This window comes from Hyla sarda, chromosome 10 (assembly GCF_029499605.1).
Source record: "Hyla sarda isolate aHylSar1 chromosome 10, aHylSar1.hap1, whole genome shotgun sequence".
Taxonomy (NCBI): Eukaryota; Metazoa; Chordata; class Amphibia; order Anura; family Hylidae; genus Hyla; species Hyla sarda.
In genome coordinates, this window is record NC_079198.1 from 120,419,586 (window position 1) to 120,439,177 (window position 19,592).

The 19,592-nt window shown below is 43.9% G+C and overlaps 1 protein-coding gene across 4 annotated transcripts in view; it reads right to left on the reverse strand.

The window, feature by feature from the left end:
• The window catches only part of UBE4B (ubiquitination factor E4B), a 91,406-nt gene that overhangs the window by 24,507 nt on the left and 47,307 nt on the right, over positions 1–19,592 (reverse strand). For 3 of the 4 annotated variants that reach the window (XM_056543528.1, XM_056543527.1, XM_056543526.1), the window contains exons 3-6: positions 15,433–15,568; positions 12,862–12,949; positions 11,390–11,534; positions 11,051–11,276 (exon numbers count right to left, since the gene is read on the reverse strand). In XM_056543528.1, the coding sequence (XP_056399503.1) occupies positions 11,051–11,276; positions 11,390–11,534; positions 12,862–12,949; positions 15,433–15,464 (491 nt within the window). In that variant the 5' untranslated portion in view covers positions 15,465–15,568. Of the gene's footprint in view, positions 1–3,407; positions 3,522–6,998; positions 7,353–11,050; positions 11,277–11,389; positions 11,535–12,861; positions 12,950–15,432; positions 15,569–19,592 lie in introns of all 4 variants that reach the window. The other variant, XM_056543529.1, reaches the window with a different exon arrangement.

Genomic DNA, 19,592 nt, shown 5'->3' on the forward strand with positions numbered 1-19,592 from the left:
TCTTTAGTATACAGCAGCTGATAAGTACTGGAAGGATTAAGATTTTTTAATAGAAGTAATTTACAAATATGTAACTTTCTGGCATCAGTTGATAAAAAAAGGGGGTTTCTACCGGAGTATCCCTTTAATAAACTACTGTGTCCCAGTCTGTAAGTTTTCCTACTAGGGCTCCGTGAACAGAAGGATCATGCAACAAGGCCATGGAGGAGCACTCTGTGCTGCATGATGTCCATAATACAGCAAATGCAGATGGTACCTCAAATAGAAAGCATCCCTGCTGTCAGCTATTTTTTATTGCTTAAGAGAAGCATCTACTAAAGGGGAACTCTGTTACAGAACATCTTATCCCCAGGAGTGTCTGAACATTTACGCGCCGACCGCGGGACCACCGTGATCTCATGCCTGGCATACTGGCTCTCTCCATGCACAGAGCGACCTCGGCCGATTACAGTTCACCACAGCACAAAGTGGTGGCCAACATGTCCCCTCTATGCATCTCTATGGAAGAGCCGGAGATACACAAATGCTGTATACCCATCGCCGGCCGAGGCGGGACTTCACTGCGGCCGGCGCTTGGCTGAGTGCAGTATGAACTCGCTGACCACCGGCAACCAGGAAGAGGATCGCAGCGGAGACCAGAGCGGGTTACCGGAGGAGTGACGGAAGGTATGTACCTCTATTTATTTTATTTTTTTTACTGCCGGCAGTCTGACGGCCAATTTTTCCATCCTGGAGTACTCCTTTAAGAGTAAAGGGCATAAGAGGGTTATAGTGCCTCATGGGCACAATTGTCTGATTGTAGAGTACCCTCCCTTCCTCGTGGGACCAATTGGTTGTTGGTTGCCCATTGAATTGAAAAGACCTCCAAGAACCGAAGAATTTTGAACGTGTCACAAAAAGTAACTTTGTCTCCAGTAATAATTGGTAACTTTCCGTACCGCACTAAGTAGGAATAGATGGTACGCATTCAAAGGTGAACGTCCAAACCTAGTAAACCTATGGATTGATAAAATACCTGGAAACCATCAACAAGTAGTTTAATGAATGTTTTTTTTTGTTTTCTAGCTATACCCACTACAGCAAAGGCTGCCCGGGCATGCTGGGTACTGTAGAGGCCCCGTGGCTGCACTATAGCTTCCGATAGTTGTGAACAGCGATAAGATGAGGTAAACAAATAGACACTCTTGGGTATTCATGCATTTCCTAAGACAACAGGGGGCATTATTAATGGGGAAAACAAACACTCCATTCTGAACAGGACAACTTAAACTACTCAAATAGGGAGAAAGCACCTTACAGACAATTGCCGGGTAGTGATAAGATTTATCCCTCTAAAAACAGACTGAACACATTTCGTGATAATTTTACACAAAGCAAAAACAGCTCTCAGTGCAAACGCACACACACGCAGCTATCCACAGTGCAACAATACACATTACCTGAGTATTCCCTTTAAGAGAAATGCTTCTAAGTTTGCTCATTTGTACTGAATAATATTGCCTTAAAGGGATACTCCTCCCCAAGACATCTTATCCCCTATGCAAAGGATTGGGGATAAGATGTCTGATCGGAGGGGTCCAGTCGCTGGGGACCCCCACAATCTCCCTGCTGCACTCTGTGTTCTTTTTGAAGGCTGAGTGCATGCGGCGGGGGGTCGTGACATCACTGCCACGCCCCCTTCAATGCAAATCTATGTGAGGGGGCGTGGCAGTGACTTGCATTAAGGGGCGTGATGCCACGAGAGGTGTGGTCATGACAACCCCCGCCGTCCGCTCCAAGCTCTGAATGGTGGGGCAGCGGAGTACCCCTTTAAATCCAAATGACACCAGTGGCTCCATGTACTGCAATGACAACTATGCTTTTTACTGACCTTGCCTGTCTGAACTTATTATTGGTACTGTATGCGCAGACTGAAAACTCTGCTCAGAGTGAGCACGTATTAAGAAGAAATGCAGAAAGCTGCTGCCAGACACCTCTAAATCTTGCACTCCTGTCAACTCGACAACTGACTTCCACGACAACAGAAAGGAACAAGTAGGTTAAAAAGGGAAACTGACAGCAGGTTCAACCGCACTAAACCAATACAGGGGTTATAGTGCAGGCGAACCGGAATACAATGAGGTATCACTTAGCCGGATCCGCGGTCCAGTTCTAGAGATACTTGTTGTGTTAGCCGACATTGCTAATCTGGAAATAACCAGGAGGTGGGACCCGGTATACCCAGCACCCCTGTCTCCATACCCTCTGCTTCCATATGCCTGCCCACCTCATGAATATTCATAGAACCCATTCGCCAAAGTGAGAGCGGAGGTAGGGTGGGTATGCTGGGTCCCACCTCCATTGCGCAAAGCAAGCCATTTCCAGCTAAGCAATGGTTCATACACTGTTTTCCAACTAGGGTGCCTCCAGATGTTGCAAAACTACAACTCCCAGCATGCCCGGACAGCCAAAGGCTGTCCGGGCATGCAGGGAGTTGTAGTTTTGCAACAGCTGGAGGCACCCTGGTTGGGAAACCCTGGATTAATACAATAGGTATCTCCAGAACCGGACGGCAGATCCAGCTAAGTGATATCTCATTGTAATCTGGTTCACCCGCACTATAAACCAGTGTATTGGGTTTAGTGCGGTTGAACCCACTGTCAGTTACCCATTAACATCCAACCTGCCCCCCACATCATGGAAGGGACACACATTATATGGCCAGCTGATCAAACTAAAAAAAAAATCTCTACAGAAGGACAGCCGCATAGACTTACAATACGAGTCCTACCTGGTCACCTGACACAACCAGGAGTGAATACGCTAAGTAGGCACTTCTCCTGGTTTGTTCTACTGATTGGTAAGAGTCTGAACACTAGTGACTGTGAACGATAAAAAAAAAATTTTTTTAATGTCTCTATGACATGAATCCACCTTTTCCAGCCCACCGGAGCACCTGAAACCTGAACTAATTTATGCAGGATAAGTCCTCAACTGCCGAGCCGAGAAGTTCGTGACGAATCGAATTTACTATAAGTTCGCTCATCTCTACTAACAACATCTCCAGCAGGGTCTAAAAACCACATAATTCCAAAACAGCAGGTCCATAAATTCTTCCTTTAGCAATAACATATCTCCTAAGGCAGTGTTTCCCAACCAGGGTGCCTCCAGCTGTTGCGAAACTACAACTCCCAGCATGCCCGGACAGCCTTTGGCTGTCCGGGCATGCTGGGAGTTATAGTTTCGCAACAGCTGGAGGCACCCTGGTTGGGAAATCCTGTCCTAAGGGTAGCATGCAGTCTCTTAGAAGTTAGATTCAGACAAAGTCCACTCATGTGCAAAAACTGCGATGCATGGAGCAGGCACAGCAACGGGTACATGTGAGTTAGTGAGCGCTTGGGCACGTTGACATGCCACATGGCCAATACCTGGACCCAAAGTGCACACTAGAGAAATCCTCTTCATCGCTCTCCTCGGCACTGCTGTCCTCAGCCTCATTGATGTTGGCGAGGAAGAGGAGGGACAGAGGGTTGTCATAAGCACTGGTACAACATGGAAAACACAGTCAGTAAGTAGGGGCCGTGAGAAACAGTAACACGACAAACACAATGGGGCAGCAGCTCCAATGGCTCCTAGTCTCAGCTTATAACTACCCCACTTAGCCAATCACTGGTGACAGCGTTGTCCACCCATAGTCAGCGACTGGCTACGCAAGGCAGCTCCTGTGGGATTGACAAGTCAATGGAACCACAAAAAAAAGCATTGACTAGAGGGGTCCAGGAGACATTGGAATGGCAGACATGATGATCAGGGGAGATGAGTATCATTTATTTTTACAGTACCCCCACACACAAAAAAAATAAAAATAAATAAACCCTTTAAAAAGGAAAACGGTCAGCTTGCTCCCCCCGCACTAACTAGCGATACTGCCTGGTAGTGCAGGGGACGCTGATCAGTTTGATGCCTACCATGCTCGGATCTGCCGTGCTGTTCAGCCAATATCTTCGTTTTTCTGTATATGCTAATTAAAGGGGTTAGCCAGGAAAAAACAAATTTTTTTATATATCGACTGGCTCCAGAAAGTTAAACAGATTTGTAAATTAATTCTATTAAAAAAAATCTTAATCCTTTCAGTACTTTTGAGCTTCTGAAGTTGAGTTGGTCTTTTCTGTCTAAGTTCTCTCTGATGACACGTGTCTCGGGAAACGCCCAGTTTAGAAGCAAATCCCCATAGGAAACCTCTTCTAAACTGGGCGTTTCCCGAGACACGTGTCATCAGAGAGCACTTAGACAGAAAAGAACAACCTTAACTTCAGAAGCTCATAAGTACTGAAAGGATTAAGATTTTTTAATAGAAGTAATTTACAAATCTGTTTAACTTTCTGGAGCCAGTTGACTTATATATATATATATATATATATATATATATATCAAAGTTTTTTGTTATCCTGGATAACCCCTTTAAGTGCTAACTGGCACAGGCGGGGTTACTGGCACTCTGAAGCCATTGCCGCCTGGCTCATCAATATTCCTCCCCTCCCTCCGCCTTTCCCTCTTCATTACAGAGCGGGGAGAAGAGGGAGAGGAGGAATTATTGATGAGCCGGGCGGCGCTGGCGTCAGAGTGCCAGTAACCCAGCCTGTGCCAGTTAGCACCTAATTAGCATATACAGAAAAAGGAAGATTTTGGCCGAATGGCGGGGAGGATCCAGGCACTGTAAGCATCAAACTGATCAGAGTCCCCGCACTACCAGCCAGTACCACTGGTTAGTGCAGGGGGGGGAAGCAAGCTGACAGTTTTCCTTTAATGCTTCATATACAGCATCATAGAACCATGAAATCAGGAAGGTATCTATACATTAATTGTAAAGAACTAGACGTCTCTTTATGGCAGCATTTACACGAAGCTATTTACTCAGAGGTCATTCAGCATTCACCGAGCTGAACTGCAAACCCCAGCAAGTAGAGAGATCGCGAACACTGCACAATACATCACAAGACCTGAGCATTGTATAGCTTTACAGGCTGCTATTGTCCAAACCAACTGGAACATGACAAACCTTTTAGTGAAAGCTAATGAAAAGCCAACATGGGTGGCCCTACCAAGTTTAAAAAAAAGAAATAAAAATCAGCTCCAGGGACATTAGCCAAAATGGAAAATGTATATCTTCAAGACAATGGCCCATATTTAGTAAGCAGTTTTAGTGTAAACTGTGCAAAAAAAATTAAATAAAATGCAAATGATGGCATGCAACAAATTTTTCTCATCACTCGAAAAATGTGGAATTACGAGAGAAGTAGGAATGGTTTACAAACAGTAGTTTTAGTTAATTTATTGAGTAGACAATCAGAAAATGGCAGGTTTTGGCACAAATCTATACACAATTATTTACAGTATATATAGTAATACCTGGTTTGTTTGTTTTCTTTCCTCTCCTACCCTTTTTTTTTTTAAGTAGAAAAAAAAACAAACAAAATTGCAGCATTTTACTCTAACCTACAACCTCTAGACCAGTGGTCTTCAACCTGCGGACCTCCGGATGTTGCAAAATTACAACTCCCAACATGCCCGGACAGCCAACGGCTGTCCGGGCATGCTGGGAGTTGTAGTTTTGCAACATCTGGAGGTCCGCAGGTTGAAGACCACTGGTCTAGACTATTTTTTAGATCTTCCACATAGATTTGCAAATGGAAAAAAAAAGGACAATTTTAAGAAAAAATAAAAAATAAACAAAAAAAAAAGGACACACGTATACTTCGCTTCCCAGCCTCCTGCAACTCTGGTTCCCCAGGTCAGTCTTGAGATACTGTCCTCTTCCAATGACATATGTTGTGTCATGTGAGGGGAAAAAAAACAAACAAAAAAAAACAGTATACTTACCTACTCCCGGATCCCTGCAGCAGTTCCTCTTTGTTCCCCGATCTTCCCTCTTCCAAGACAAGAGCAAGGATTGGGACCTTCCCGCTCAGCCAATCATTGGTTTAGACAAGATGACACTGCAGCCAGTGATCATCTCAGAAAGAGGAAGCCAGAAGTACGGAAGACAGCAAGGAGCTAAACAGGAGCAGCAGGGGATCAGGGCCAGGTAAGTATAGATTATTTTCTGACAACAGCCCATATAAAATGTATTTATTATTGTGGGTTTTTTTAAGCAAACACTGGATAATTCCTTTAAAGAGTATTTCCAGGATTGTGGGGACTTAACCTGAAGCATTAGGGTAATAAGTTGCCGATGTTCTGAAGCAGCAGAGAACTCAAATATCCCCTAGCAGCGCCCTGTTCTATGTTCTGCTAATAGCAATATATTAGGGAATTTAACATAACGCTATGTTCTGTTTTAGTCAAAAATGGGGGAGGTGTTCATCATCAAAAGTAGTGCAAACATTGGGTAGTTTAGGGTGAGGTGTATTAACATATTCTCCATCCCGCCCAAAAAAAAATAAATAAATAAATTTATGTAGGTTCTAAAAGACAAGAGTCTAAAATACACCTTGCTAGCTTAAAGGGGTACTCCGCTGCTCAGTGTTTGGAAAACAAACTGTCCGAACGCTGGAGCCGGGAGCTTGTGACATCATGGACACATCCCCTTATGTCACGCCCCGCCCCCTCATTGCAAGTCTATGGGAGGGGGCGTGACGGCTGTCACGCCCCCTCCCATAGACTTCCATTGAAGGGGTGGGACGCAGCAATCATTATGAGGGGGCGGGGCTATGTCGTCACGAGCTCCCAGCCCCGGCTCCAGCGTTCGGAACAGTTTGTTCCAAACGCTGAGCAGCAGAGTACCCCTTCAAGCATCACTGAAGTAATACATGACAGTGACGGGTGAAAATATCTCTATTATCAGAACACCATGAGACTTCAGGCTGTAAAAAATATCTGTAATATCAGAGCATTATGAGACTTCAGTAGACATGCAGATTTCCAATAGTTACCATGCTTTAGACAACAGTCAGTAATGTAAAGGGAGCACACCAACATACAGGTGTCATGCACACACCCACAACCTGCAGAGGAAATACCTAGGAGGCATCCGGCTTTGTCTGGGGGACATTCTGGGAGATACCAAAGACCTCCGTCTGGGTGAGCTTGAGGGCACTGCTCGAGGGCTGCTGGACAAGGCGCGAGGGCTGAGTGACAGGTGCAAAACAGGGGAGTGCCTGGAAGTACCCGGACTGGAGGGAATGGGCAAGGGGGCTGAATGGGTGACAGCGTAAGGCCGATAACGTGTGGAGGAGGCTGCATGAGGTAGAGATGGGCTTGACGGTACAGCCAAAGACTGCCCAGTGCTAAAGGGCTGGGCATTAGAAACAGGGGGTGAGGGTGAACTGGGCGCTGTCACAGCAATGGTCTGAACAGGACTAGCATCATAAAGACTGGATAAAGAAGAGAAATATGAAGTAGAAAAAATATTTAGAAAGGGGAAATTAAAGCAGAACACTATGCTTCTAAAATGTTCATACAGCAGAGAGAAAGACAGTTTACAAGACTAATATATTCAGTTTCACAGGAAAATATATAGATTTCTAGGTAATGTGCAGAGGTGGCTCCTCAGTCCCTATTGGGTTGGGAGAAGCCCTGAGCAGTAGACTATGAATTTATTGCAAAACAAGCATCGATCTACCACAAGTGATCACTAAACTAAAACTAGAAAATAAAAACATCTATCCTCACCAAAGCTTAAAGAAGACGTGTCTGTGCTGACACGTCTGCTTTAAAGACTTCTATCCCCATGAAATTATTTTGGAGACCCTTTTCTTAGAACAATTTTGAGTTGTGCCCCTTTTATTCCTGGTGGAAATGTATAATACACTTGGTATTAGAATTCTTTTTGTCAATGGTGTGTCTTCGAAAACATTAAGGAACTGTCCAATCAAAAATGACATGCTCAGACTGTGCATGGCAGTGTTTTCCAAACAGTGTGTCTCCAGCTGTTCTAAAACTACAACTCCCAGCATGCCAGGAGTTGTAGTTTTGCAATAGCAGGGGACATACTGTTTAGAAAAGACTGGTGTAGGGACACAACTATACAAAAAATAAGGGGGGTGGTAATGCCCAGTTGTCAATTTCCAGGAGAAATTATACAAGAGTCATAAAATTTTGGAGCATTTTTTTCTTGCTTGTTAAGAGAAGTGACAGAATCTCAACTGGCTCCAGAAAGTTAAACAGATTTGTAAATTACTTCAATTAAAAAATCTTAATCCTTTCAGTACTTATGAGCTTCTGAAGTTAAGGTTGTTCTTTTCTGTCTAAGTAATCTCTGATGACACGTGTCTCGTTAACCGCCCAGTTTAGAAGAGGTTTGCTATGGGAATTTGCTTCTAAATTGGGCGGTTCCCGAGACACGTGTCCTCAGAGAGCACTTAGAAAAGAACAACCTTAACTTCAGAAGCTCATAAGTACTGAAAGGATTAAGATTTTTTAATAGAAGTAATTTACAAATCTGTTTAACTTTCTGGAGCCAGTTGATAAATATAAAAAAAGTTTTTTCCAGGATAACCCCTTTAAAAGGGTCACGCAGACTCAAAAAATATTTGAAGTAGGGGCTCAGACATGCATGAAAACAAAAAGAAAAAAAAATTATATATACAGTCATGGCCGTAAATGTCGGCACCCCTTGAAATTTGTCAAGAAAATGAAGTATTTCTCACAGGAAAGGATTGCAGTAACACACGTTTTGCTATACACCTGTTTATTCCCTTTGTGTGTATTGGAAATAAACCAAAAAAGGGAGGAAGAAAAGCAAATTGGATATAATGTTTATAATGTGTATATTATTGGCACCTTTTAAAAATTGTGGAAAAATAAGATTGTTTCAAGCATGTGATGCTCCTTTAAACTCACCTGGGGCAGGTAACAGGTGTGGGCAACATAAAAATCACACCTGAAAGCAGATCAAAAGGAGAGAAGTTCACTTAGTCTTTGCATTGTATGTCTGTGTGTGCCACACTAAGCATGGACAACAGAAATGAGAACTGTCTGAGGACTTGAGAACCAAAATTGTAGAAAAATATCAACAATCTCAAGGTTACAGGTCCATCTCCAGAGATCTAGATTTGCCTTTGTCCACAGTGCGCAACATTATCAAGAAATTTGCAACCCATGGCAGTGTAGCTAATCTCCCTGGGAGTGGACGAAAGAGAAAAATTGATGAAAGGTGTCAACGCAGGATAGTCCGGATGGTGGATAAGCAGCCCCAAACAAGTTCCAAAGATATTCAAAGCTTTCCTGCAGGCTGAGGGAGTATCAGTGCCAGCGCGAACTATCCGTCGACATTTAAATGAAAAGGAAACGCTATGGCAGGAGACACAGGAGGACCCCACTGCTGACACAGACATAAAAAAGCAAGACTACATTTTGTCTACATGAACTTTAGTAAGCCAAAATCCTTCTGGGAAAAACGCCTTGTGGACAGATGAGATCAAGATAAAGCTAAAAAGAAAAGAACACAGTACCTACAGTGAAATATGGTGGAGGTTCAATGATGTTTTTGGGTTGTTTTGCTGCCTCTGGCACTGGGGGCCTTGAATGTGTGCAAGGCATCATGAAATCTGAGGATTACCAATGGATTTTGGGTCACACTGTACAGCCCAGTGTCAGAAAGCTGGGTTTGCGTCCGAGATCTTGGGTCTTCCAGCAGGACAATGACCCCAAACATACGTCAAAAAGCCCCCAGAAATGGATGGCAACAAAGCGCTGGAGAGTTCTGAAGTGGCAGCAATGAGTCCAGATCTAAATCCCATTGATCACCTGTGGAGAGATCTTAAAATTGCTGTTGGGAAAAGACGCCTTCCAATAAGAGAGACCTGGAGCAGTTTGCAAAGTTAGAGTGGTCCAACATTCCGGCTGAGAGGTGTAAGAAGCTTATTGATGGTTATAGGAAGTGACTGATTTCAGTTACTTTTACCAATGGGTGTGCAACCAAATATTAAGTTAAGGGTGCCAATAATTTTGTTCAGCCTATTTTTGGAGTTCGGTGACATTATGTCCAATTTGCTTTTTTTCCTCCTTTTTTGGTTTAGTTCCATAACACACAAAGGGAATAAACATGTGTATAGAAAACATGTGTTACTGCAAACCTTTATTTTCTTGAAAAATTTCAGGGGGTGCCAACATTTAATGCCATGACTGCATGCATATATATGACATTCAACTGCCAAATTTCTTGTCATGTCTGTCCCAAAGCGGTCCAGTCCCAATTGAGCAGTTTCCTGCTTTTGCTTGAACACAGGAGATGGCCGCAGCCAAGTCACTGGCTGTGACAGGTCACTTCGGCATCAAGTGATTGGCTGAGCAGGCACTTGAAGTGCTGCTCAGCATGGCCCGAGCACTGTTATGACAGGCACAGCAGGGAATCCGGGCAAACCGAGTGTCACACTAATTCATTTCATGACAGTCTGAGCCCTAACTATTTTTTTTAAGGCAGGAAAACACCTTAGGGGTAGTCACACGCTGTATTTTGCTGCTGCGTTTCTCCAATCCATTGAAGTGAATGGGTAACAAAGAAAATATGCAGCAAAGTACGGCATGTGTGACCCTACCCTTAAAGCAAGGAATCATTAAAGGTACGTTCACATGTGCATATTTTCTGATTCAGATTTGCTGTAGCAGATTTTGCTACCCATTAAAGTCAATAGTCAGCAAAATCTGCAGCAGTAAATCTGCAGGTGTAAACGTACCCTAATGCTGTATCGGTAGCTTCAGGCAAAGCAAAGATAGTTCCAAAATAAACTGTTCTATTCTCATGCCTAGTAACTTTATTAAACACTATGGAAATCCCACTTTCTGTAACTACAAGCTGAAATGCATGTAAACAGTAAGGCTAGAGTTACATTGTGTCGCATCCCAAAAATCACCATGTGGTGCTGCTGTATCAGTGCTGATGACAGGTTGAAGTGCAACCATGTGAATGGTCATTAGTGTGATCTGCAGTGCAACATGGTGATCTTCATGCAGTCAAAGTCTCTTTTTAGTCGCACTTTAACATTTAATTTAATCTCAGGTACTGGGATTGCTTAACTAGATATCATTTTTACCAAATTGCCCCAATACTCTCACGGTTGACTCCACTTGCCTTGACAAGGAGCTGGCACCGAAGGATCCAGAGTTACAGAACATGGGGCTGGTGCCAGGTGTTGACCCAGAGTTGAGCAATAAAGTCTTCTCTGGGACTCGTGTAGTTGCTATTGGCTGCGATGTGGCGGTCAAGCTGGCAAAAGGGTTATCGTCTTTGGACTGCGTAGACATCATCAAGACTTCCATTAGAATCTGCCCAATTAGGTCTTTAAAATTGGAGAACACTGGAGGAAAATAAGACAGCAAAAATTAGTATAACAGGTACAACTGTAGGTATTTATGCAGCCCCTCAAAAGTAATGATGTTTAATATGTTCTGCTTCAAGAGCACAGAATACCTTCTTTAGGGTTTTGTCTGAACTGAGCCGATAGAGACCTCAGGAAAACAACATCTCTGTCTCTGTCTTTCCAAGATACTCTGAAGATCTTGCAGACCAGCTGCAGTGACTGTTCTTCAGACACCTCAGATCCTGCAGAGGATTCCTGCAATAAAAATCAGGCATATATCAAATCAACCAACAGAAGGACACCCACTTGCTTAACAAGGGGTACTCCACTGCCCCAGCGTTCGGATCATTTTGTTCTGAACGCTTAGAGCCGGCGACGGGGGTCATGACGTCATGGCCACTCCCCTCGCGACATCACACCACGCCCCTCGATGCAAGTCTATGGGAGGGGCATGGCGACCTCCCATAGACTTGCATTCAGGGGGCATGGCATAATGTAGCGAGGGGAGTGGCCATGACGTCATGCCGAATGCTGCACAAAGATTGTGGGGGTTCCAGCTGCAGAACCCCCGCGAACAGACATCTTATCCCCTATCCTTTGGATAGGGGATAAAATGTCTAGGGGCAGAGAACCCCTTTAACATCAGTATCTGTAAGTACAAGTGAGAATAGACCCAACATGGACTGTAGAGAGTGGTGTACATAAAAGAAAGGTGGTTATGTCCCCTTGCTATCCATTAGCTTTACTTCAATATCCCATTTGCTTTTATTTGCTGACAATGCAGTTCCTTGCAGAGAGGAGTTCTGCATAGACTTCTACCTGTAGCAAAAAAAAGAAGGAATAGTACCAACCTGGGTCAGACCGCTGGGAGCCCTCGCGATCTCCCGAACGTGGACCCGTAACTGCTGCAGCTCTGCGCGGCTAATGCTTGTGTGGTCGACCTCATCCCCTCCATTCAGCTCTATGGGAGAGGCACAAACTCTGCATCTCCACCTCTCCCATAGAGATACATTGAGGGGGCGTGTAGGTCCTCGTACGGGAGATCGGAGGGTCCCAGCGTTCGCTCGCCGCCCCCCACCCCCCGCGATCAGACACTTATTCCCCATCCTTTGTTGTTTTCAGCTGCAGTACACCATTAAACTGAGACCCCTGAGGAAGGAGCGAAAGCTCGCTCGGGGTCCAGGCACAGCACCAGCAGTGCACATGGGTAAGCAGCTATGCAACTACAACTTGTTATGAGGAGGACTCTAACACTATCTGTGGGCAGAGTAGAGCGGCAACTCCCACTAGGGAATGATATAGTGCTATACTGTGTTCTTATCTGCATCCAGTCCTAGTGCAATATTGATACTTATGATACTGTGTTATGCAATTGGTGCAATTTTTACTTGATAAATATATTCTGATATCTTTTGGCATGTGGTGCTGGCTCTGGTACTTTTATGTCTAATCCTGTGAACATCACTATACAAAATATATATGTTTTCATACAGAGAATACAATATAAGTGAATTTTTAATGAATTATCACCAACTTTATTTTATTTTATTTTTTTGGTGGTATACAACACCTTTAAACTTACCTTATCATTAAGGCTTCTCTTCTCTCTTCGATCGGTCTCGTCCACTTCCATGTTCTCAATCCCTGAGTCCACATCCACCTGGGACATGCTGGAAACAAGGGGTAAAAAAAAGTCAAAAACAAAAGCTATAGTAGGAGTATGTTGTGCAAGTGGAGATCTTTCATTCATTACTTTATTTTAATAATAAGGGTACCCCTCCACAGATATAACCTGCTGGTTCAAGAAGTTCCATATGGACGAGTATTCCCATAATCATTAGTATCTATACCAGTATTTACCAACCAGGGTGCCAACCATGCAGCAAAACTACAACTCCCAGCATGCCTGGACAGCCAAAGGCTGTCCAGGCATGCTGGGAGTTGTAGTTTTGCAACACCTGGAGGCACCTTAGTTGGGAAACACTGACCTATACTATCCACAGTGTCTTCTTGATCAACCATTGGAATCTGCTTCCCCTGCCCAACTGAATGGAGTAGAATTTAACCACAACATGGGCTTGACTTCCCCACCCTAGTGATCAAGACGACCAGTGTTCCTCAACTTGGGACTCTTTGCATGCTGGGAGTTGTAGTTTGGCAACAGCTGGAGAGTCCAAATTTTAAAACAATAGTCTAGATCAGTGATTCCCAACCAGAGTGCCTCCAGCTGTTGCAAAACTACAACTCCCAGAATGCCTGGACAGCCGATAGATGCTGCGGTTGCAGCTGCTGTCAGGGTATGCTGGGACTTGTAGTTGTACAACAGCTGTAGAGTATAGGCATACATGGCATGGCCTCCGATTCATTTGGACAGGCACCATGTCATACCTCTAAAATGTGTTGCTTCCCACCAGTTCTCCTGAGGGTCCTTATTTACTAAAAGGGTTGTCCACATTGGACATCAGCTTTAAAAGGGGTATTCCAGGAAAAAAAAAAATGTTTTATATACATCAACTGGCTCCAGAAAGTTAAACAGATTTGTAAATTACTTCTATTAAAAATTGTTAATCCTTCCAGTACTTATCAGCTGCTGAAGTTGAGTTCTTTTCTGTCTAACTACTCTCTGAAGCGACCTGTCTCGGGAGCTGTCCAGAGTAGGAGCGAATCCACATAGCAAACCTTTTATGCTCCGGACAGTTCCTGAGACAGACAGACAGGTGTCAGCAGAGAGCACTGTTGTCAGACAGAAAAGAACAATTCAACTTCAACTATTGGAAGGATTAATATTGTTTTAATAGAAGTCATTTACAATTCTGTTTAACTTTCTGTAGCCAGTTGATCTTAAAAAAAAAAAAAAAAAAAAAAAAAAAAATATTTTTTTCCTGGAATACCCCTTTAAGATTTAATGACAAAAAAGGACAATCCATGTAAATCACCGGTTCTTGTTTTTTAATGAATAGATCACATGTCTCCAGCGCACGCGTGCACACACACACACACACACACACACACACACACACACACACACAGGACTGATGGCTCCAATTTTTATTGGCCGTGCCAGGTTACTGCAGCTTAGCTCCCATCCACCTCAATGTGAGATAAGCTGCATTAACCAGGCATGGCCATTATATTACTCATCTGTCCCTAACCCCCCTCCCTACCTTAAATTTTTTTTTTTACCATATTAAAAATGCTTTCTTGTCTGCCTGGTAGCATGCTCACTACCAGGCAGACTTCCCCAGCAGGCACCACGTCACTGATGCCTGCTGGGGCCGGAACTTCCGCCCGTAGTTCACCTATACAGGGTGCCTCCAGCTGTTTTCCCACTGCAACTCCCAGCTTGCCCTGACATCTATTGGCTGTCAGGGCATGCTGGGAGTTGTAGGGGGGAAACAACTGGAGACACCCTGTATAGGTGAACACCGGAGCACATACCGCTCCCCGCCGCGCAGCCCGCAGCACCCCCGCCGCGCCGCTCAACTCACTCCCCCTCCCCTTAATTCACCCAGAGTACCCCGTCCCCGCCACGCAGCCCACAACCCCCCCTGGCCCCGCCGCTCAACCCACTCCCCCTCAGTTCACCTATTCAGTGTCCCTCCAGGCTTCCCCACTACAACTCCCAGGGCATGCTGGGAGTTGTAGTGGGGAAACTGGAGGCATACTGTATAGGTGAACAGTATACATAATACAGTGAACATAATACTTTACCTTGTCCCCGAGCCTGCGCGCGTCCTCTTCCTTCAAAGCGCTCGCTCCCGCCTGTCTGATTGACAGGCGGGAGCGAGCACAGCAGTGATTGTATTTCGACTCGTTGCCAGGCTTCAACGAGTCGAAATTCAGTGGTGACGTCACTGCTGAATGCATTCGGCCACTAGGAGGGCGACCCCTAGTGGCCGAATTTAAAAGTGATTTTAAACTGTTTTAAAATCACTTTTTTAAATTAAACTATATTAGAGATATGTTGTAGTACTTAAGTACTACAACATATCAATTTTTTGTTTTCATGACAGTGCCCATTTAAATATAATTGTAATGACCAAGACACAGTCACCATATTCAGTAACTTACAGAGGCGACTGTCTCTGTCACTACCATTATATAAAATGTGGTAAAGCAAGTTTCCCCTATAGTAACCTATTATGTATTTTACCTTTTTTCACAGGCAACGCTGTCGATGTCCATGCTCTGAGAACGAGACAGGGACTGGGACTGTGTTTCGAGGCTATTGGATGGGGAACTGCTTAGCGAACTGACTCCTTCACTGCTCTGACTTCTATGGGCCACCCCTAGAAAAAAGAAGAACACAAGTCAATATTCGTTGCACAATAAAAAAATAAAAAAAAAAATACATTTATTCTATTAAAACAAAGCTTTCACTTCTTTTTGATTACAGAAAAAAAATACTATAACATTGCTCTTATATTGAGGTGCTTTTATAACCAGAAAATCCCACATTCATGCAGTAATTCAGGACCAATGTGGTAAAATACCGCAGCAGCCAAGATGCAATAAAACTGCTGTAGAATCTCCTTGGTACAAGAGAACAGAGAAATCACAAACTCCTATTGAAACTGGCCACACGTCACCTGAAATCGAAAATCTAATGCAGTGTTTCCCAACCAGGGTGCCTCCAGCTGTTGCAAAACTACAACTCCCAGCATGCCCGGACAGCCTTCGGCTGTCCGGGCATGCTGGGAGTTGTAGTTTTGCAACAGCTGGAGGCACCCTGGTTGGGAAACACTGCATTAGATGCAATGTCCCTCAACCTGTAGCTCTCCAGCTGTTGCAAACCTATGACTCCTACCATGCCATGACATGATGGGAGTTGTAGTTTTGCAACAGCTGGAGAGCAACTGGTTGAAGACCACTGATCGAATACATCTGATGGCAGATGTTGGATTTTAAAACTTTTGCTCCTGAGGAGATAAGCTGCCGCCAGAGGAGTGTGGCAGCGTCTTTCTGCCTTCTCCCTTTTCAGTACACATGCAAGCACTGCTGAGATGAGCGTGAATGTTTAACCCCTTAAGGACTCAGCCCATTTTGGCCTTAAGGAACCAGACAATTTAATTTTTACGTTTTCATTTTTTCCTCCTCGCCTTCTAAAAATCATAACTCTTTTATATTTTCATCCACAGACTAGTATGAGGGCTTGTTTTTTTGCGCGACCAGTTGTCCTTTGTAATGACATCACTCATTATAATCATAAAATGTATGGCGCAACCAAAAAACTATTTTTGTGGGGAAATTAAAAAGAAAAACGCAATTTTGCTAATTTTAGAAGGTTTCGTTTTCACGCCGTACAATTTATGGTAAAAATGACGTGTGTTCTTTATTCTGAGGGTCAATACGATTAAAATGATACCCATGATTATATACTTTATTATTGTTGTGCTTAAAAAAAAAAATCACAAACTTTTTAACCAAATTAGTACGTTTATAATCCCTTTATTTTGATGACCTCTAACTTTTTTATTTTTCCGTATAAGCGGCGGTATGGGGGCTCATTTTTTGCGCCATGATCTGTACTTTTTTTTGATACCACATTTGCATATAAAAAAACTTAATACATTTTTTATAATTTTTTTTTTTATAAAATGTATTTAAAAAGTAGCAATTTTGGATTTTTTTTTCCGTTCAAGCCGTTCACCGTACGGGATCATTAACATTTTATTTTAATAGTTCGGACATTTACGCACGCGGCGATACCAAATATGTCTATAAAATTTATTTTTTTACGCTTTTTGGGGGTAAAATAGGAAAAAAACGGACGTTTTACTTTTTTATTGGGGGAGGGGATTTTTAACTTTTTTTTTTACTTTTACATTTTTTTACACTTGAATAGTCCCCATAGGGGACTATTCATAGCAATACCATGATTGCTAATACTAATCTGTTCTATGTATAGGACATAGAACAGATCAGTGTTTTCGGTGATCTTCTGCTCTGGTCTGCTCGATCACAGACCAGAGCAGGAGACGCCGGGAGCCGGACGGAGGAAGGTGAGGGGACCTCCGTGCGGCCTTTTTGAATGATCGGATCCCCGCAGCAGCTCTGCGGGCGATCCGATCATCCATTCAAATCGCGCACTGCCGCAGATGCCGGGATCTGTATTGATCCCGGCACCTGAGGGGTTAATGGCGGACGCCCGCGAGATCGCGGGCGTCGGCCATTGCCGGCGGGTCCCTGGCTGCGATCAGCGGCCGGGATCAGCCGTGCATGACACGGGCATCGCTCCGATGCCCGCGGTTATGCACAGGACGTAAATGTACGTCCTGGTGCGTTAAGTACCACCGCACCAGGACGTACATTTACGTCCTGCGTCCTTAAGGGGTTAAAGAGGGGGGGGTATCAGAAAAGATGGCAGCCAACATCCCTTGTGTTTGGGGCAGCTTAATGGAGTAACCTAAGATTAGAAAAACATTGCTGCTTTCATCACAGCACCACATTTGTCCTCCGGTCGAGTGAGGTATTAAAATGCAGTTCCATTAACTACAATGCAACAGAGTAGCATTACCGCACACAAACGGAGGACAGGTGAGGACAGAAAGCAGCTATGTATTTCCAATCTGAGATAACACCTTTAAAGGGGTACTCTGCCCCTAGACATCTTATTCCCTATTCAAAAAAATAGGGGATAAGATGTCTGATTGGGGGGGTCCTGCGACCCCCACGATCTCGGCTGCGGCACCCAGACATCTGGTGGACGGCGCGAACTTTGCTCCGTGCCAGATGACTGGCGACGCCCTAAACCAGGCATAGGCAACCTTCGGCACTGCAGATGTTTCGGACTACATCTCCCATGAAGCTCTTACAGACAAAATGTTGACCAAGCATCATGGGAGATTTAGTCCAAAACATCTGCAGTGCCAAAGGTTGCCTATGCCTGCCCTAAACGAACGCTGGGTGTAGCAGGGAGATCGGTGGGTCAGCGGTGGGACCACACGATCTGGCATCTTATCCCCTATCCTTTGGATAGGGGATAAGATGTCTAGGGGCGGAGTACCCCTTTAAGGCCTCCTGACAATAGTGCACGACTATAGACTGCTTGCTGTCTTAAAGGGGTACTCTGGTGGAAAGCATTTTTTTTTTATTTGTATATTTTTTTAAATGAACTGGTGCCAGAAAGTTAAACAGATTTGTAAATGACTTCTATTAAAAAAATCTTTATCCTTCCAGTACTTATTAGCAGCTCTATGCTACAGAGGAAATTCTATTATTTTTTCATTTCTTTTTTGTCTTGTCCTCAGTGCTCTCTGCTGACACCTCTGTCCGTGTCAGGAACTGTCCAGAGCAGCATAGGTTTGCTATCGGGATTTTCTCCTGCTCTGGACAGTTCCTGATTCGGGCATCAGGTGTCAGCAGAGAGCACTGAGGAGAAGACAAAAAAGAAATTTAAAAAGAAAACAATTTCCTCTGTAGCATACAGCTTCTAATAAGTACTGGAAGGGTAAAGATTTTTTAATAGAAGTCATTTACAAATCTGTTTAACTTTCTGGCACCAGTTCAATTTAAAAAAATAAAATAAATAAATAAAGTGTTTTCCACCGGAGTAAACTTTTAAGTTAAATACCTGAATGTAATTATTCTTACCAATCTGTATAATAGCAAACGTAAAGTCTTTTAGAAATTTTAATCCCTCATTGAAGCCGACTCATGTAAACTTCATGGGTCATCTAAGGAAACCTCCGCTGTAGGACCAGGAATGTCTATTCAAGTAGATGAAAGTAAATTTGAGCGGCGCTCCGATCTCCTGAGTTGCAGTCTAGTGAGTAGAACAGTGATGCTCATCGCACCGGCCCCAGACGGGTTATACATCAGTTCAGACATACACAGAGCTGACAGCTGTACACAGCAAAGGAGGGAGCATCCCACCCATCGTGCGCCTCCAGGGGAGGCATATAAAGGCAACCTGTCCGCTCCCCTTACTCGTCTGTTTTGGTAAATACTTGTATTCATCATAAAACAATTGAGGAGCAACCCTGTGCAAAGTGCCGTTCCTCTACTATCCCTCCTGGAAATTTAGAAATGAATTGACACATGGGAACAAACATTCCTCTTGTCAAAAGGAGTGTGAACCTGCAATGTGACGCTCTGATTGGACAGGGTCAGAGTAGGGACACACCTGTGTAGTTGTCAATTTATTCCTAAAATTATAAGAGGATAAGCACAATGAAGCGTTCTACATAAAATGCTCCAGAATTCTATTAAATGGCAGCAATGCCCAACCAGTGTGCCTCCAGTTGTTGCAGAACTAAAACTCCCAGCATGCTGGTATCTGGCAGTAGCATCCCCCACCACCCAATTTAAAAA